The 20,915-nt window shown below is 47.6% G+C and overlaps 1 protein-coding gene across 1 annotated transcript in view; it reads right to left on the reverse strand.

Annotated features, from left to right (window-relative positions):
* Window positions 1-20,915, reverse strand: part of ITGB3 (integrin subunit beta 3) — a gene marked incomplete at its 5' end in the record, with an annotated part of 52,869 nt that overhangs the window by 20,778 nt on the left and 11,176 nt on the right. The window contains 8 exon segments of the mRNA XM_081220314.1: window positions 302-441; window positions 1,164-1,253; window positions 1,692-1,787; window positions 3,626-3,787; window positions 4,655-4,817; window positions 6,023-6,275; window positions 8,252-8,447; window positions 16,299-16,384. Coding sequence (XP_081076440.1) covers window positions 302-441; window positions 1,164-1,253; window positions 1,692-1,787; window positions 3,626-3,787; window positions 4,655-4,817; window positions 6,023-6,275; window positions 8,252-8,447; window positions 16,299-16,384 — 1,186 coding nt within the window.

The following is a 20,915-nucleotide window of genomic DNA, read 5'->3' on the forward strand; positions in this document are numbered from 1 at the left end:
TTAGGGGAGGCTGGAGAGCCGTTAGGGGCTGAAGGTGGAAATATTTTCATTTGCAATCAACTGTGCATAAACAGAGGTAACCTAAATGCAAGTTTTTAAAAATCCTGATGGTGAAGTTACTTAATGGATAGAGAAGGTTTAGGCAACAGAAGCCTCAGAGGAAAAGGCTGGCAGCTCCATTACACCTAACTTGTAAGGACATTCAGAAAGAAGGTACAGGGAAGGAAGGGGTGGGTGCCCACAGACGCTCTGGGGCACAGGCTAAGGTCAGAGCTGCAGCCTCAGCCCCTGCCCAGCCCACCTCACCGTGTCTCCAATCTTGAGTCCGACACAAGACTTAAGGCCTGGGATGACCTCGTTGTTGAGACAGGTGGCGTTGAAGGATAAGGACAACTCCTCAGGGAGGTCACGCACTTCCAGCTCTACTTTAGAGCGGATTTTCTGAGCAGAAAAGGGCAAGAGAAGATAAGAAAATGGGCTGCGAGGAAATTAGTAGGAGCCAGTTACATCCCAAGCAAAACCTCCCAGATGGTCCTGGACTCACCTGCAGTGCCAGATGCTGAGGTCCACCTGCAAACTGCCAGAGCATCCCTAGGAGCCTGTTTCCTGCTATATTTCCAGCCCAAGAACTGCTCTCTCTCTTTCTCCACTTGCTTCTAGGTGAGTCTGGGTAAAATCTAAACCAGCTACGCCCTCCTGCAGGCCTCACGGACATGCAAGAAGGGAGCACTAATACTGGTCACCTTGGCTAGTAGCACTTTCTACCTGATTTTTCATCAACCTCACATTCCCCATGGCTCAGCTCCCCCTTTGCTCTATTGTTGGGGCCCAGATCTCCATCACTCTGCACCCGCCCCCCCTCAATTTCAGAGCCCTGCTCTTCCTCATCACCATCCCCACCCTCTCTTTCTCTTCCACCTTCTCTAAGCTCTTCCCCCATTGTTCCTAAGCCTCCTTAGCATTCCTTTCTGAGCCGTTTCTATCTCAGAAGGCTGCCGTCCTCCCAGCGCTGGCTATCACTTCCTGGCCTCTGGAAGAATAAGAGGAAGGCAGTGAAAGCTGCATGGTGGATGTGCAGCCAGGACTCTCAAATCTGAGCGCTCCTGGGTAATGCCAAGTGAAGTGGACTCTTAGCAAGCCCATTCCCAGTGTAAGACACTTACCCCGTAAGCATCAACAATGAGCTGGAGGACATTGCTGGAATCAGTAGACAGAACCCCCACTGTGGTCCCTGGGATGAGCTCACTATAGTTCTAGAAAGGAAGACAAAGATGTCCGGGGATGACTGATGAAGCTGGTGGTCTCCAAAAGCCCTCCCCAAATCAGATTGAGGGTCTTGAAATGAAACTTGAGGGAAGGATGGGATATTTTACTTGTCACTGCCAGGAATATATGTAGCAGTTTTTCAGCACTGAGCAAAATTAGAGACAACCTCTCACAGCCCTATCTCCCCCTGAATTACTCACACCCCTCTCCCCACTGAATTACTCCCCTCCACCACTGCAAACATCAACACCCTTATCCTGCTAGGTTCAAAGTTGGAGGAGAGAGACCGTCGAGAGGAATCATGAGCTCCTGGGTCTTTCCCAGTTAGGGAGCATGGCCAGAGCTGGTGTGGGCTGGTTCCCTGAGACAAGTCCACCCATCACAGGCCCCACTCCCACTCCAGGAAGCCCCAAAGGCATAGTCACCTGGTAGAGATTCACTACATTTTCAGTCACTGCAAAGATCAAATTGATGTTTTTCTGGGACAGCTTCTCGGTCATCAGCCCCAGAGAGGGATAATCCTATGAAAAGAGAGGATGTGGAGGTTAGTTAAGAAGTCTATTCACATACATCCATGGATTCTAAGCCTTAGGACTTGGGTGATTTGGGCCATGGCTCTGACAGTGGTGGGACTTAGACCTTTTCACCCCATGACAATGTGAGGCAAACACAAACCCAGTTGTGAGCTCTAAGGATAGATAAAGAGGTACAGGCTGGTAGTGCCAAAACTAAGCACCTCTGTTTTCCTACTCAGATTCAGTGTATTCGTACCAAGGAGCAGCTTCCCTGGGTCAGGTACTGCCAGACCTCATTGTTTTGAAGCTTCCTCCCATTTTGCAGCTACTGACAAATGCCTTGGGTTGTTGCTTGCAATCCTTCACCATGTGGTCTCAACCTTCCTTTCCAATCATTCACCTCTCTCCCCCTTCTACTTACCACTGAGCTGGCCCACTGTCTTTCTCCCACCTCGAGTGGCCTTCTTTTTGGTAATCCTCCTCCTTCCTTAGGATCCAGCTCAGGTCCCACCTTCTCCAGGAGGCCTTCCCTGATCATCCCAGTTCATGATGAGCTTTCCTCTTTTGAATACCTAAAATCCTCATCAACTATTCTATCCAGTTAGCAGTAATCATGCATCTTCTGTTACTGGTACCACATCTCCTCGACTAAACCAAAATCTCCCTAAGGATGGGAACTTCTATAGTCTTGTTATCTCCCTTGGCCCCTGGTAAGGCCCTGCATAGACTAGGTGTCAATCGTTACAGACTCGCCCATTGCCTGGTAGTGCTCAACCTGTATATGGCTGACACCAAAGAATTCAAGTCAAAATGGGGGTGCTGGTAAATTATGAACATGTCCCTGGGATCCTAGACCTTTCAGGGAGCTCATGAGATCATGCAACTCAGGTTCCTTTTCACAGATGTACCTTTAAGCCACCTAGATGAGGTAGTTGCTATATTGTGTTTCAGAAATGAAAAGTTCACACCTCCCTCTAGATACTCAGAGTATCAGCATCCTGCAGGGCTCTACGTTTTCTTTATGGCTTACTGCAATTTCTCCTGTTTCAATGTAAACTCCTCTCCTCTTACTTAACCTTCTATGGTTAAATAAAAACAAGTTATACAGAAAACAACTTGTAAGAAGTCTTCTCATACAGAGCAGTGATTACCAGAGGGGAAGGGGTTGTGGGGAGGGAGAAATAGGTAAAGGGGATCAACTGTATGGTGACAGATGGAAACTAAATTTTTGGTGGTGAGCACACTGTAGCATACACCAAAGTAGAAATATAATGTTGTACCCACGAGACATATAATGTTATAAACCAATGTTACCTCAATAAAAAATAAATTAAAAAAAAGTCTTCTCATGTATCAGCTAAACCATCCTTTAGCCTTCTTTTATTCCAGCTAAATGACTCTGAGCCCTTTAATGTTTCCTCACAGGACTGGCTTTCTATGCTTTTGATGATCTTTGTCTCTTTTTCCTCTGTCTTCTTCCAATAACCACAAGTGAGCATGATATTCCAAGAAGGGGTTAATCCATGCACAGTCGACAGGATGGCCTGCTTTCCAGCTGGACCTGCAAAAGTCCTCTGGGTCCATTCTGGATGCCATGATGATGCTGCTGGTGCTGGAGGCAGTGGTAACACCGACCACAGTCAGGACCATCTCTAATGGCTGTACGGGTGGTACCCTGGATGAGGGTGTCCAATAGGTGGGAAAGGTGAGGACGAGCTGAAAAGAGCCCTGAGCCTTGCCCAGAGGAAGGGCTGCCATTTTCATATTCACACAAAGACTCTGCCTGGGTAAGGGCAGTCCTGGCCATAGTGAATAGGAACCATAGGTGGTACCGAGAATCTCACCATGGTAGTAGAGGCAGCATAATGGTTGTCACTGCCCACATGACACTGCCCATCATTGGGCTGGACAATGCCAGCCAGCCTTCCATCCAGCGCTATATGGGTCTTGGCATCAGTGGTAAACACCAGCAAGTGGGAGGCATCATTCCTCCAGCCAATCTTCTCCTGTTAAAAAAAAAAAAAAAAAAAGGCAAAAGAGAGACAGTGACTTTAGCCATGTCACTGGTACAAAACAAAGACCCAAGAAGCTCCCCATCTGAAGGGCTAGACAAGTTGTCTTGGAGAAGCACCTCAGTCCTAGTCCTTGGAACATAAGCTGTAGTTTTCCAACTCAGGGGTTTTTGTTCTCTTAGGAAAACAGTCTCAGGGCTCATTAGTTCAAGCAGCTGAAAGACACCTACTTCAACTCCAAATAGAACTTCTTCAATGATAATCACATGGCCCATCTAGAAACCCATCTGCATCTGCAGACCTGGGTTGGGTTAGAAGAAATCCGATCTGGACATCTGCCCACTTTGCTGAGGTTAAGTGAACCCAGCCTTGACTCTGATACACTTCCAGAGAAGATCCTCTCCCCAGAAAACATCTGGGACCACTGAGGTTCAAAAAAGTATCAGCTCATGGGCTTCCCTGGTGGCGCAGTGGTTGAGAGTCCGCCTGCCGATGCAGGGGACGCGGGTTCGTGCCCCGGTCCGGGAAGATCCCACATGCCGCGGAGCGGCTGGGCCCGTGAGCCACGGCCGCTGAGCCTGCGCATCCGGAACCTGTGCTCCGCAACGGGAGAGGCCACAGCAGTGAGAGGCCCGCGTACCGCAAAAAAAAAAAAAAAGAAAAGAAAAAAGTATCAGCTCTGGCCAGGGAGCGGATACAAGCGGAGGCTGCTGATCAGGAGCAACTTGTTGCTCAAATTGTACAAAGCTCTATTTAGTTCCTGTCTCGTATTTCACATAGAAATCCCCACAGTTGAGCCACTTCCTTCCCCGTTTTGATCTGCACCACCCACACCTGGCACTCCATGCCCTCCAAACTCACATCACAGACGGTAGCCTGCATGATGGCATCAAAGCCACCCTCTGGGGCATCTCGGTTTCTTGACACACTCTGCTTCTTCACCTCCTCATTAAAACGGGTCACCTGGTCCGTTAGCGTCAGCACATGTTTGTAGCCAAACATGGGCAAACAGGTGGTCTTCATACTGGGGAGGGAAGGAATGATTTAAGCAGACATCTGATGGAAAAGGCTGCATGGGGAGTGGGAGGGAAAAGAGGGGAACAGATATAGACAGTGGAATGCCCTGGCGAGTTCTATACAACTACCATTACCCAGACAGTTTAGACTCTAAACCCTTCAAATTACCTAGGCATCACATTGGCCTAATCTCCAGCTAGATCAGAGGATAAGGGAGTGAACTGTGGAACCAGACTCCCTGGGTTCAAATCCCAGCTCCTTGACTTACTAGTCATGGAACCCTAGGCAAGCTTCTCTACACCTAACCTATAAAGAAATGGGGACATGATAACACATATCTCATAAGAGTTGTGAGGCTTAAATGAGTTAATAGATGTAAAGCTTTGAGATCACAGTGAGGCTCTAGTTGTTGTTGCTATCACTTTATACTTCACACTTCTCTCAAGTAACATTAACACAACAACAAAGCAAAAGTTCATCAATAACTTAATGTCCCTGAACTATCAATAAATTGATAGATCTGTGCCGAACAGGAGCATTTCTGTCCCCAGTCCAATGGTTTGTTTAATTGATGGCTGACACAATTTCTGGGGAACCTTACAATCCAGACAGAAGGTTAAAAAGGCACATCATATAACTCTCGAATCTAAAAAGTAAATTCATACCTTGTCAGGCTCGGTAACCCTCATTTTAAATTATAATCCATGGATTTGCATAGTCTCCAACAAATAAATAAGCCATTCAGTCGTAAGTCAAACTCTCAACAGAGGGACACATCAACTTATGCTATTAGGGGGTTCAACAAATATCATTTCCACTCTTTCCTATTTCTCTAGGACTTAATTCCTTGCATTTTAACCCTGCAGGACTCATAGTCTGGATAACGAGGACAATGATGACAATAGCAATGGAATCAATCATTCTGAAATCATAACTCCTCTATCTACTTATACTATTTATTCGTGGCCTAGACCAAGAAGCTGATGGATTTCCTTTCTACATCTCCAAACAGCCTTGGACTCTATTAATACAACACTCCAGATCAATGGGTTGGCCCATTTGCCAGACAGGGAGACCATGGTAGAGAGGAGATATGATTTGGCCAGAAGGCAGCCAACAAAGCTACCCTAGACTAGAAAGAGGAAGCAGGACTTGGATTTGTCTGGGGCAATGGGGAGAGATGCTGCCCTGGCTTCTAGAAGAGAGACTTACTCATAGCAGGGGTTTCTGAGGGCCTCTGGTGGGGAGATGTACATGTATGGTGAAACGGGCTTGTCCACAAAGGCCCCGAAGCCAATCCGCAGGTTACTGGTGAGCTTACGCATCTGGGAGGCCAGCTTGGTTCCCAGGTTCTGGATGCTCCACAGATCATCCTTCATGGAATAAGACAGGTCCATTAAGTAGTAGATGTCCACAGGGTAATCCTCCACCTGCCGAACTTGGATGGAGAAATTCTTCGAATCATCTGCAAGGCAAGGACGTTAATTCTTCCCCTCTTCTCCCTCTAAGACTTAAGTAGATCTGGACACAGCTGGGATGAAGTACCTTTTTTTTTTTTTTTTTTTTTTTTGCCGCACCACTTGTCTTGCGGGATCTTAGTTCCCCGACCAGGGATTGAACCCGGGACCTGGCAGTGAAAGCGCCAAGCCTTAACCACTGGACCTCCAGGGAATTCCCTGAAGTAACTTTTTTTTTTTTTTTTTTTTTTTTTTTTTGCGGTAGGCGGGCCTCTCACTGTTGTGGCCTCTCCCCTTGCAGAGCACAGGCTCCGGATGCGCAGGCTCAGCAGCCATGGCTCACGGGCCTAGCCGCTCTGCGGCATGTGGGATCTTCCCAGACCGGGGCACGAACCCGTGTCCCCTGCATCGGCAGGCGGACTCTCAACCACTGCGCCACCAGGGAAGCCCTGAAGTAACTTTTTAATCAAACCAAACTTGAAAGCCCTGGTCCCTTTTCCTCTCCCCTTGCAATTCTATTCCTCTTCCAATCTCTTGACCCTCCTATTTTTTTTTTTTTTTTTTTTTTTGTGGTACGCGGGCCTCTCACTGTTGTGGCCTCTCCCATTGCGGAGCCAGGCTCCGGACGCACAGGCTCAGCGGCCATGGGTCACGGGCCCAGCCGCTCCGCGGCATGTGGGATCTTCCGGGACCGGGGCACGAACCCGTGTCCCCTGCATCGGCAGGCGGACTCTCAACCACTGCGCCACCAGGGAAGCCCTTGACCCTCCTATTTTTAACCTCTTCTTTTCCATTCTAAAAGTCTCCACCCTCTCTAAATCCTCATCTGTCTAGTCCTCTGGGTCCCAAGGGTCTACCACCCTGAATCACAGAAGTGTTGGCAGTTATTACACTTCAGACTCTGTAAAAGGTAGGAGCTATGTCCCACCCTTCTCTGAATCCCATAGTTACCAATATACGCCTTGCACGTAGAAGGTACTTTCTTAAATTCTTGACTTAATTGAAAAGTCAAAATGAGTGCTTCAGAAAAGCCTGTCTCTGGACTTCCCTGGTGGCACAGTGGTTAAAAATCCACCTGTCTGGGAGGCGGCCGCAGAGCACAGGGAGATCGGCTCGGTGCTTTGTGACCGCCTGGAGGGGTGGGATGGGGAGGGTGGGAGGGAGAGAGATGCATGAGGGAAGGGATGTGGGAACAGATGTATATGTATGACTGATTCACTTTGTTATAAAGCAGAAACTAATAAAAAAAAAATCCACCTGTCAATACATGGATTCAATCCCTGGTCCAGGCAGATCCCACATGCCACGGAGCAACTAAGCCCGTGAGCCACAACTACTGGGCCTGCGCTCTAGATCTGGCAAGCCACAACTACTGAGCCCACGTGCCACAACTACTGAAGCCCACATGCCGAGAACTCATGCTCTGCAACAAGAAAAGCCACTGCAATGAGAAGCCTGCGTGCTGCAACAAAGAGTAGCCCCCGCTCACTGCAACTAGAGAAAGCCCGCACACAGCACAAAGACCCGACGGAGCCAAAAAAAAAAATTTTTTTTTAAAGCCTGTCTCAAAAAAAAAAAAAATCCTGTCTCTTAGCCTAATCCTTCCTCCCTCTGAAGGTCTCCTGCCTCTACTTTCTCTGCCCCCATGCATGCCCTGCCCCAATCTTACATGGAGAACGAGCTTACAAGTTGCTTTCTCATCTTAGACTCACTTGAGCCTCAATAAAAAGCTGTATGCTGGGTAAAACAGGCATTGGGGGAAAGAGAAACAAACATATTTTGTGTACCTACTAAGTTAGAAGGGTTAAGTAACTTGCCCAAAGTCAAACAGCTAATATATGGAAGAGTCAAGATTCAAACTCAGATCTTCTGACTTCAAGTCCCCAAACCTTCCACTTTCTTCCATTCTCCTGCCCACACTTCCCTCCACATCCTTCTCTTCCCACCCCAATTCCACGGTGAGCTACTTCTGCAGGATCCCTACCTGGCCGTAGCCGGAGCGCAATCCGCTGGGGACTGACTTGAGTGATCTGGGAGCTGTCTCCAGAGCCCTTGTCACTGAGGGGCCTGGCCTCCAGGATTCTGGCCTCGCTGATGGGGAACTCGATGGACTCCAGGGCGCAGTCATCCTTCAGCAGATTCTCCTTCAGGTTACAGCGGGGCGAGCCCGGAGGCAGAGCCTGTAAGACGAGAGGAAGCCCTGTGATCAGAGCTGCGGTGGTTCTCTGCTTCCTGCAGGCTCTGCCACACCCCAGCAGCCTAGAGCTTACCCAGCACTTTGGAGCTAAACCAACATAAATGAACTCGTGTGGTCCTTCCTAAGACAGCCCCTAGGCCTGTTGTACAGAAGGGGGAGACGGAGGCATCAGAAAGGTTGGGTGAGTGCCTGTTCATGGATGGGTAGGTAGGAAGAGGAACAGTACAATAAGAGGCCTGTTGGACCAGTGTTTTTCAAACTGTAAAACGCAACCCACCTGTGGGTCTCAAAAATCAATGTAGTAGGTCTCAACCACCAATTTATTAAAATGCAACATAATAGAATAGAAAGTATCAAAGTATGTAAGTGGTAAAAGTAAATATTGCTTTGGGAAAGGTTTATTTATTTATTTTTTAAGTTTCTAAGTTTCAATCTTTTTTAAGCTTCTTTTTTTTAATATTTAGTTTTTATTTATTTTATTCATTTATTTTGGCTGCGTCAGGTCTTAGTTGTGGCACAAGGGATCTTCATTGCGGCAGGCGGGCTTCTTAGTTGTAACATGTGGGATCTAGTTCCCCCACCATGGATCAAACCCCGGGCCCCCTGGGTTGGGAGCGTGGAGTCTTACCCACTGGACCACCAGGGAAGTCCCGGGAAAGGTTTATATGTTGGGGAGTAGGGTATAATATGTATAATAAATAATGATACACAATGTATGTCTTTCTGTAGGTCAGGGTTAAAACAGTTTGGAAGGCACTGTGTGAAAACACTGGCTGGGGTGTGAGATCCATGAGGGCAGGGACTATGTGTGTCTCATTTCCCCTCTATTCCCAGCACACAATGTGAGACTGACGACTAAGTGATTGGGGGAGGATATGGGGAAGCAGCAGAGAGTAGGGGCTAAGAGCACAGATTGGCTGAGGCTATATCCCAGCATTGCCTCTTACTAGCTGGTTACTAGGGTGAGTCACCTAAACTCTCCAGGCTTCGTTTCCTCATCTATAACACGAAAATAATAATAGCCCCAGCTTCACAGGGATGTTCTGCAAGACCATATAAGACAGTGAGTGTAAAACACATAGCACGGTGCCTGCCATAGGGTAAGGGTTCAATAAATCTTAGCTATTATTGTAACATGTTCTATAAATAGTTCCTGGATAAATTAATTTTGAATAAACTTCACAAGCTTAGGCAAATCCCATGATGTCAAGCCACTGACCAGAGCCTGTCTTAGCACTTTCAGCTTCCTCCCTCACCCTGGCCAAATGGCAGACTGAGTGCCCTTCCAAACACCCCGGTGTGTATCCCACAGCCCTCTGGGGTTCAGTGTGTGTTTCCACCTGAGTATCGAACGGGGGACATGCTGCATTGGAATGAACACTAGAAATCAGGAAATGGGTTCAATCCTAGGTCTGCCACTAACCAGCCTGTGACCTCAGATAAGTCATTTCGCTCCACTGAACCTCAGTTTCCTCACCTGTTCACCCCTGTTAAAGAGGTTAGATGACATGGTGTTTTCAGTTCCTTCCTGCTCTGACATTCAGCAAACTTAGCCAGCACCGTGTGGGCACAAGTCCATAAGGGCTTCTTGCCAGGCTGGGGGAACTGCCTGGAAAGCTAGAAAAACCCTCCTTGGACCTATTTCGAAATACCTAGGCCTTCAACCCCACAATCCCCCGCATCCCTACCCACCCCCTCTCACAACCACTTCCAGAAGTCAGCTGAATAACTCGTACCAACATCCCAAAACAACTAGTGTTAACATGTATGGAGTACTCACTGCATGTCAGGTACCAAAAGAAGCACTTTACATGGATTATTGCAATCCTCCTGATTACAGTCCTGTAATGCTGGAATTATTATTATTTTACAAATTACAAACCTGAGGCTTGGAGGCTTCACAAACGAGGAACCCAATCTTACAAGTAAGAAATCGAAGGTTTGGAGAAATTAAGTATTTTGCCCAAAGCTACAGAGCTAAGAAGTGGCAGAAGTGAGATGCTGACTGGATTGTCTGACTGTAATTATCCTCATAAAACGGTAAGTTGTATTGCATTCTGTGTAGAGTGGGAATCAAGGCAGAGAAGCAGGAATGTAGAAGAAACAGTCCCGGGAAGAGCCACACCTGAGAATGAACCAGGTAGGGAACAGGATGCAAGATGGGGATACGGGAGGTGTGGGAAGGATCGATAACATTCTGCCTCCTCAGCTCCTCAGGTGACTGGAAGCCATGTTTCCAGGAGAGGGATTGGGCCACAAGGAGACATACATCCATACTCAAAAAATCAGGACTCTGTAGCTTAAACCCCTCCCGATGCTCGACGTCCCTCTCCCACTCCTGCCCAGCCCTCCTCTGATAGGCGGAAAGGCTTCCCCATGTGGATGGGACCATGAACAACACCAACAGTACTGCAGACTGAATGTGTGTCCCCCCCAGAATTCATATATTAAACCCTAATCTCCAAGGTGGTGGTATTAGGAGGTGGGGTCTTGGGAGGTGACAGGTCATGAGGTGGAGCCCTCGTGAATGGGATTGTGCCTTTATTTTAAACAAAGGTCCCAGACACCTCCCTGGCCCCTTCCACCATGGGAGGACACGGTGAGGAGATAGCCATCTATGACACTGAATTTGCTGCTACCTTGATCTTGGACTTTCTAGCCTCCAGGACTGTAAGAAATAAATGTTTGTTGTTTAGCCACCCTGTCTGTGGTATTTTTGCTACAGCAGCCTGAACGGATGAAGACAAATGACATGAGGACCGCCCTAGCCCAGGCAAAATGTGGAAGGAGCTTCCAGAAGCCAGCAGCTTCCTTCTTCCTCGTCACGGGTCTGAGGTAGAGAAACGGCATCAGCAATGGAAAATGGTACATGAGACTTAATCTTCCTGGTTCAAAAGATCCCAACAGGACATCAGAGCTCCTCAGAGAGATGAAAATCCCCTCCCCTCACCCAGCCAGGTCCCTCTGCCAGGGACAGAATGGCAGAAGGGAGAACTCACGAACACTTAACGTTTTTGTGCCCCAATTCTTGCTGCTTCCGTCCGTCTCTCCCAACCCTTCTCTCTCAGGAAGCAGTCTCTATCTTGCTCAAAAAAACTCTCTACTGTATCTCCGATTCCAGGGTCCCACAAAACCCCAGAGAGAAAACCTTCCAAAAAAGGCAACGATTGGATGGACCGAGATGCCCTGAGTTGCTGATCCTTTCCAGGACTAAGACAGATGCTGAAGGAGAGAGAGGGAAGGGGGAGCCCAGGAAACACTGAGAACAGCAAGGCCATCATGCATCTTCAGGCTACATGGGTGAAGGGAGAGAATATCTTGGAGGGGGTTTCCTGACCCCCATTTCCTAACGTGGCAGTGTTTATTAGAAGAAAGTTTGAAGTGCCAAGCCTTGCTGACAGTGCTTATGGTTTGTTATGAATTTCGGAAGAAATCTAAACACTAAGAAACAAAAACTGTCTCCTTCCCTCCCTCTCTGGTCGCTGACCTCAGGGGTCAGGAACATAACAGGCCTGCTCCTCGGCCACGCTCTCCCTGAGAGCCTGCTGTCCCAGAAGGACACCAAGGCACTGACCTCAACACATCTGGGCCACATTCCTTTCTTAATAACCCAGGCTGAGAAGGTAAAAGGAATGTGTCCAGGTTACTCAGAGAGAAAGCTGGAAGGAGGGGGGGAGCAGTGTTCAAGTTCCAGTTCCCAGTGAAACCAGATGTTACACAAAAAGGGCAAAGATAACCAAGACCCAGGGGAAGAGCCAGAGCACAGCAGTGGGAGGTCCCAGCCCTGTAGCAAGCCCTCTCCTGGCGGGAATTCAGCTCCTAGTCCCATTCTCCATTAATCCCATTTTAGAAACTGGGAAAGTACAGCATGAATAACTGTCATTATTCTACTTATTTCACAGGGCTGGACAGGGGATAAAACTGTGAATGGGAAATGCTTTCAAAATATAAAAATCTCAACGAAAGTCAAATAGACTCAAATCCTTTTGATCTGATATAAACGAATAAATTCAAATAGGTGACTCTTTTTTACTATTACCATTCTAACTACTGCTATTATTGAATAATCTTTCTTGGAGGACAGGAACAATAGGTCGTGGTACACTGTTTTCCCCAGAGTGCTAACAAATGCCTCCAATCCAAAAAAATTAACATTGTTCTCCTGACATCTGGTAAGGACAAGAAATCACTTGAACATACAGAGAGAGGTGTGGAGGAGACAGAAAGGAGAGGAAAAGGAAAGCATTAGTTTATGGTTATTGATACTCACACCCCACTGTTTACAGAAGGAGGAGCACTTTTAATATTATACCTTTTTTTTTTTTTGCGGTACGCGGGCCTCTCACTGTTGTGGCCTCTCCCATTGTGGAGCACAGGCTCCGGACGTGCAGGCTCAGCGCCCATGGCTCACAGGCCCAGCCGCTCCGTGGCATGTGGGATCTTCCCGGACCGGGGCACGAACCCGTGTCCCCTGCATCAGCAGGCGGACTCTCAACCACTGCGCCACCAGGGAAGCCCTATACCTTTTTTTTATGATAAAAAATTGGGGCAAAACACTCAAGATGAGAGTTTGCCCTCCAGATTAAGAAAAAAAATAGGAAGAAAGAAAAAGCAGCAGAGAAGTGAGAATGAAATTATATTAGTGACTAAAAAGGAATTAAACAGCGGCCTAAACCTCCCCCCACCAAAAAGGCAGAGAAGAAAATGAGAAGTAAGTCCTATTAGAGTCTTCTTTGTGAGATCCAAACCCATTCTTCTTGTTTTATCCGTGGATGTCAGGCTGAGTGTGAGCAGGTCTACTACCTTCTGATGTGCACTCAGGACTATAGAAGAATGCCTAGTATTTCTCTCCACATTAGGGTTGCCAAATTTGGTAAATATTTGGGATATACTTATGCTAAAAGTATTTGGGACATACTTACACTAAAAGTATTTGTTGTTTGATTCCAATTTAACTGGGGTGTCCTGTACTTTATCTGGCAACCTTAACTCCAGCTCCACCCATCATGACCCCAATGATCAGCCCCTTCCATTAGCAATATTTGCCAAACTTGCTATTGTAACAACCCATTCTGATGCAATAGGTTCAGGGTCCATCCTGGAAACCTTTATATTTAACAAGCACCCTAGGTGATTCTTACCAGCAGGCAAATTTGGAAGGTTCTAGATCCCAACACGATGCCACCAAGGCCAAGACCACAAGTTGAACCTCTCTGTGAAGCCAGCCTCTCTGCTAGATTCACAGTCCAGAGACAGCACACCACCCCAACCCGTATCAGTGTCCAGTCCCCCAGGAACACACCCTATGCAGATGAGCCCAAAACTCTGCACTCATCCACGTTGGCTATGTTTTCCTATTACCCAGCCAAGGGCTTGCTATCCACACCCAGAGCTGCTGTCCTCCAGGACCAGGGAAAGCTGAGCCCAACCAGTTGTTTGTCCAGGCACTGCCAACTCTGCCTGTAACAGCCAAGGTAGGAGAGGCAGGGGCAGAGAGCTCTCCAGGGTTGATTATTCAACAAATCACATGCAAAATGGCCCAGATGGTTCACGTTTGGTTTTTAAAATCAACAGCCAAGACACTTTCAGCAGTTAAACTGGGTCAGCACAGGGGAAGCCCTCAGGAAAAAAACAGCAGTCCTGTTCAAGTTACAGTCCGGGATTCCCACCTCCCATTTCTCCCTGGTTGACAAATGTTAACCCACACTGGTCTCTGCTCCCCCTCCTCCCCTCTTAGAGAGATAATGGTAGTCATTCACTAAGCCCTTGGCCCTCCCGCTTCCCCAGGGTGCTGAGAACTCAGCAAAGGCCAGGAGGATGCTTCACTAACTTCCTGTGTCCCCCTCCCCCTCCCTAGGTCCTGTCCACGGATTCAATCCGGAGCAATAAATCTGACTTTATCACTCAAAAAAAACAAAAACAAAAAAACAAAAAAAAACACTTCCCTTTTTAAATTCCATCCTCCTAGAAAATATCTTATTGGACCATCTATCTCCTCTCATTAGTTTTCTTTGGTCCTGGATACACCCATCTTCTCTCTGACTCCATCCCCCATCCCTAGGCTAGTCCTACATGATATTTTGATCTTCCCTGGTGCCTTTCCCACCCTCCTTCTTCCCTCCTCCCACCTTGGTATGCCCCATGGGAAAAAATTCACCACAGCCATCAATAAATATTCTACATATATCTCCAAATTCTGGTCACATGACCTAAGGGCTTTGTCTGGTCAGGCCTCAGCATGGCCTCAGCAGGCCAGTTACCTGGCTTGTTCCTATGCAGATCAAGACAGGTGACAGACATTCCAAGAATCCCAGACTCCTCTGAACCACAGTTTCTCCATTTTGTCTTGCTTTGGGTTGAAGAGAGGGGAGCATCTTTTGAGTGATGCTAGGGCTTCTGCCCTGGCTACCCCACTGCTCCAACCAGCTACAGGCCATCCAATCCAATGAGGCACCCTCCCCATCCAGCTCTTCCTTCTTCGAGGATTCAGCTGCAGAATTCCAACTTCCTCATAAAAGAAGCTTAATAATATCATGATGGTGACCAAGGGAAGGAGCCTACGGCAGATGAGAAGGGAGGAGGCCACATCACACTTGAGCAGCCAGTTCAGCCCAGAGGGGTGGAGAACCTGCGGGGGTGGAGGGGAAGGGCTCGCTCAACCCAGCCCCACCCCCAACTCCCAGCCCCAGGGAATATTTCGTTTGCTAAATGAAGTCAGTGTGGCCCAGATGTTGGGCAGCTGCCTCTGGAAGCAGTTCTCGTGCTGAACTGCTCAGAGGCCAAAGCAGTGTGCTGGGCTGGCCTCTGTCGTTCTGGCTGTCCTCTCGTTGAGGGGTAAACACAGCCTCTCGGCTCCCACCCCCCACCAGCCTTCCAGGGAGGTTGCCTTTTTAGGAAACTCAGCAGATTGGGAAGAGAAGCAGAGAGAATGAGGGCCTGAGTTAGAGCAGTCACAGAGCTGCAGAGGGCAGGGACAGAGAGGGCGCCTCAGGTGGTTGACACGCAGCCAGGCCAGGAGTTCAGGTAACCACCTGCCGGGGACCAGGCCCATGACTCAGCCCCAGACTCTGTAATCACTGGACCTTCTCCAGCCACACTCACCCCCCAGCTCTTGCCAGCTCCAAATTCCCATCCCAGCCACAAACACAGCCATTCCCTCAGACACACTCATTCCCTAGGGCCCCAGACACAACAAATCCTCTGCCTAGACACAGCTAACCCTTTCCTGTCACCCTCCTAGCCTCACCAAATAGGCCCAGCTCTTTCTTTCATTGACACCTTCCCAAGAGAAGGAAGGAAGGAGAGGAAGAGGAGAAAGAAAGGGGAAAATGTAAAGCCATGGGGGTCCAGTCATCAGACAGGAAAAGGGAAGAGAAAAGATCCTCTGTCTAAACAGCCCCCCACACAAGTGCAAGACCCCTCTCTTACTTGCCTTTTAAAAGTTCTGGAATGTTCATAAGCCAACATCCCCTTTGTACCTATAACCCTCTCATGCCTCCCTTTTTGAGACCCGAGGCCCTGCTTCTCGGGGTGTTGCACCCCAACAAAAATCAAGCAAAGTGTGGTAAAGGATGGCAATGGCTACAGAGAGGCCAGCAGGCCTAACCACTCTGCCTAAGGCCGGGGCCACGCGATACACTCTGGATGGCATTCCCAGCAACAGCCCATGACAGCTCCCTTCGACACCCATCAATGGGAAGGCTTCTTCCTAGTTTTGCTCAGCAGGGACAAGGGGCTTGTATACTTAGGAGGAAGGAGATATCCCCATGGGTCTGTCTCTACACAAAAGCAGCTAAGTCTGGGGAAGAAATAAAGTCGGATATCTGCTCCTTACCTCATCTGAGCACCAGGCACACATGGGACTCACAGCCAGACATTGCTGGCAGGAGGTCACGCCTCGTGTGACACAGATGTTGGGCCCTGCAACAGAGAGACAGAGGCATTAGTATCTCATTTGACATGACAAAGTACCTGGTCTTCCCCCATCCTTCCCCAGCTTTCCCAAATGCCCAGGTTTACAGCTCTCAGATGCACACAAATACACCTTAACCATCCCATAGACATTTACCAAACACAGGCTGTTTGGTAAGGGAGAAGGAGAATGAGGAAGGTCAGGAGAAACTCATCACAGCCCTCAACTGATGAGGTCACTGTGGTGGCAAGTGATGGAGCAAGTGTCAGATCATAAATGATGGAAAGGCTTTAATTAACAACTGATTTGACACCTACATTGTACAAATGAAAATCTCAGGCCCAGAGCCATGGCAACGTACCCTCTCTCCAATTATTCTAGTGACTTAGTCACAGCCGCTGCACAGGGAATTCAGAGCCCGGATGCACTAACATTAACACACAGTCTAAATATGGGGGTGGGGGGTGACTGCCATGGCAGTGTCCTACTGGCCTGCCAGGGGAAAGCAAATCTTCTCAAGCTTCCCAATACATATATCTTGGGATCCAAGCATATAGAATGCTTTAGGGAAAACCGCAGAAATATTAGAAAAAGTTGACTGATATAAGCTGGAAGTGCATGGAATTTTGGAGTTGGAAGACCTGTATTTGAATTCTGAATGCTCTTCTTACTAGGTGTCATGACCTTGGTCAAGTTAGTTAACCTCCATGAAGTGATAATATCTGTCTCATAGGATTTGTGCAAAGAAGTCAGTGAGGTAAAGGAGAAGCACTGGGTACACTACAAAATGCCACTCAAGTGTGAACAGTCTTCATACTGTCAAAGGACAGAGAAAAAGCTGCAGGGAGGAGCAGAGACAACCAGAGGCAAGAAAAGAGCCTTGAGAAGCCCAACCAGGAAGCAAACCCCAGACATTTGCCTGGACAGAAGTCCCCATCCTCCCTCCTTCCCCCAGCTTAGCCTTCCTGGCCTCAGTCAGGTAAACCTCCAGGGCCCCAGGAAGGCCTTTTGCAGTACAGTCAGCCCTCCATATCCGTGGGTTCTGCATCCGCAGAGTCAAACAACCACGAGTTGGAAATATTCAGGAAAAAAAATTCCAGAAAGTTCCAAAAAGCAAAAGTTGAATTTGCCACGTGCCAGCAACTATTTACATAGCATTTACACTGGATTTACAACTATTTACGTAGCATTCACATTGTATTGTAAGTAATCTAGAGATGATTTACAGAATACAGGAGGATGTGCAAAGGTTATATGCAAACACTAAACTATTTCTGTAAGGGACTTGAGCATCCTTGGAGTTTGGTTGTCAGGGGAGCCTGGAATCCATCTCCCACAGATCCCGAGGGACGACTGTGCAAAGAGCAGAATGAGGGAGACCCATTCCTACTATGACCCAATTATCTTGACAATTACTTTATCCAATTTTCTAAAGTGGTCCCTTGCCCCCAGTTCGTAAGACCAGCAAATATATTTGGGGGAAATCAACCTCATCACTGTGATGTTTTCCCAGTGTCCCTGAAACTTTTTATGGAGCTGTCTCAGTCCCTTTTATAACAGCGTGGCTGAACTCCCTTTCAACATCTGGGGGAAAAAAAAAAAAAACACCCAGCAAATGTGTGTGTACACACATACACAAAATATTGTTAAGAAAAATTATCCAAAATGTGGAAATAGGCAAAGGGAGTACTGGGTGTCCTTTCAAGGTAATGCAAAGGGTTGACTAGTAGACCCACCATGCTTAGGGATTATCTGATTTTCCAGGGATGTGTACATTTGTTTGACTTCTATCTTATGATTCTGTAAGAATAGAGGTTGACCTGTAGAAAACCAACAACAATGGAGAGCAACGTATATGATTCTTATCCAACAGCAACGTAAGTGATTTCTGTCATAAAAATCCAGAAAAGGTAACCCCCAAAGGTTAAGGTTTATTGCCTTGTAGAACATTAACCAATTTTGAATCTGTTAGGTAACTGATTTCAGCATTCCTTTGACTGACCGACTATAACTCCCTTACTTGAATTCTCTTTTGAACTAGTCAACATCTTATTGGTTCCCTCATTATGTTGGATGAAATCTTTGACACATGTTCATTTTATAGTTGTATGAGAATCATACTTTTAACTCTTTGAAAAAAACTGTACTTTAACAGTATCCATCTCAGGGCAGAGTGACCTAACAGAAAAGGTACACACACAGTCAGTAGACTGTGGTCCTAACTGAGTCACCCACTAATAATATAGCCTTGGATGAGTCATTTAATTCCTCTCAGCCTCAGTTTCTTCACTCCAGTATTCCCAACTTATAATTATTTATGTATCTGCCTTAACAGCACTGCCACTCAGTAGATTTTAAGCCTCTTGAGGCCTGTCCTGCCCAGCCCAGCCTCAGTCCTTGCTCAAAGGAGACGCTCAATAAATATATATTAGAGCAAATTGAGAGGTATTGGACTAGATCAGTTTTGTTTTGTTTTTTAAGCAACTGAGCTCATTTCTCCAAATTATGCATAGAATTCCAATATAAAACAGGCAAATGGGTTGAAACTGTTCCTTGGGCAATTAAAATTTTCATTGTTCTCCACAAAACACTAGATTATATGTGGAGTCCTTGAAGTGCCTTCTGGAAGCCCTACATTTCCTCAGAGCCCTGAGTCTGTCTAACTTCAAAGACCTTTCCCAGGACTTCCCTGGTGGCACAGTGGTTAAGAATCCACCTGCCAATGCAGGGGACATGGGTTTGATCCCTGGTCCGGGAAGATCCCACATGCCACGGAGCAACTAAGCCCACGTGCCACAACTACTGGAGCCCGCGCACCTAGAGCCCGTGTCCTGCAACAAGAGAATCCACCGCATTGAGAAGCCCGTGCACCGCAACGAAGAGTACCCCTGCTCGCCACAACTAGAGAAAGCCCAGGCGCAGCAACAAAGACCCAGTGCAGCCAAAAATAAATAAATAAATAAATTTATTTTTAAAAAGGCCTTTCCCAACCCTAAAATTCTGCAAGTGATAGGCTACTGTGAGCCCCTGAGTAACCTCTGGGGCTCCAGCCTCTGACTGACTCCAACCTAAGCGTGTGATACAAGGACTGCGAGGTGGAAATTACGGGTGGTACAGGACCTGGCCCTAAGGCACCAATGCCACCTCTGAGTTGGCATGGCCCTCAGCCATGTACTGTCTCTAATGGAAGAAAAGTAGCCAATCTTCCCAGAGCTGCCAGATTCAGAATGCCTGAATGTTCAGAACCAGCAATGCATCCAGAAGGCCTCTCCCTACATGGGCTGCCTGGCCGTCTGTTAGCTCACAACTGCTCTTTTCTCAGCCAGATGGGAACTCATCCCCCCTTTACTGCCTTATTGGAAGAGTTCTGAGAGAAGCATACATAGCCTGCACTATTTTAGGCATCCCTTTTTGAAGTTTCCATGAGAATCTACATCCATGGGAGTAATTCTGGACATAAGTGACATGGATTTTCGGTAGGGAGAGAAGCACAAGATCGCGGGCACAGTCAGAAGAGAGAAGAGGGCCGTGGGAGGTGTGGGCGCTGTCTAATTATTTTTTGAAAACTTTTCCCAGTCTATCCATTTAGCCATCCATTCATTCTCAAATTAGCATTTCCCCATGAGTCCTTGACTCATAGCCACAAAAGAAAGCCTTACCAGATGTAAAATAAACAACAGCAGGCCCCCCTGCAGTGAACGGGCAGTCCCTGACCCCAGAGGATGATACAAGCTGCTGGGACTTATTCTTTAGGAAGTCATGGCTGGGGAGTCACGGTTACCCAGCTCCCCTTACCTCTCCTTTTTAATGAATCACAGGTTGATTTCATGAGAATCAATGATTCCCCCCCCAACCCGTTTCCTGGGATGCCCCCCACCAAGACCTGCAACCAAAGGCAGGTTCCCCAGAATGCAGTGGCTGAAAGTGACTGACTCATCAGAAGTCTCTGCGCCTGGGCCATGCTGATTCAATGAGCCGTTGCTCTGAGGCCACCCCTTCCCCCAAACATGTGGAAGGAGTTTGGGCCTCTGTTTCCAGTCATTCATAAGGCCTATGTTCCTGCTCAGCCTCGGAGGCCCAGACTCGGCTCTGCTGGAGAATCAAGGATCTTCATCAGAACTTTGTCACTGAAACAAATTAACAACCCCTAGCACCCATTTTCTTGGACAGCTTAGCCACAGCGAGGCAACAGGAGGACTGGCACTGGTCCTCCCAGTGTAGTTATAAAGCAACCAATCCCTGTCACACTCTGAGCACAACAGCTGGCAAGACAGAAAGTTCTCAATAAAGGCTGCTGCTGCTATGGTTGCTATTGTTTTTATTGTTGCTGTTTTTATCCTGAGGCCCACACAGTTGAAGGCAGGGGATCAAAAATATAATCTAGGAGGGATGGCCAAGAAGAGAAGGCCAATTAGAAAACATAGACAAGACCAGCAAAGAACTTTGCCTGGAAAGTAGAAGTAGAAGGCTGTGGTTTGACACATCAGCCCAATTCACAGAATCAGAAGAGAGACAAAGGGTGGGGAAAATGGAGAAAAA

The sequence above is a fragment of the Mesoplodon bidens genome (genome assembly GCF_964165515.1).
Source record: "Mesoplodon bidens genome assembly, chromosome: 19".
In the NCBI taxonomy this organism is placed as follows: domain Eukaryota; kingdom Metazoa; phylum Chordata; class Mammalia; order Artiodactyla; family Ziphiidae; genus Mesoplodon; species Mesoplodon bidens.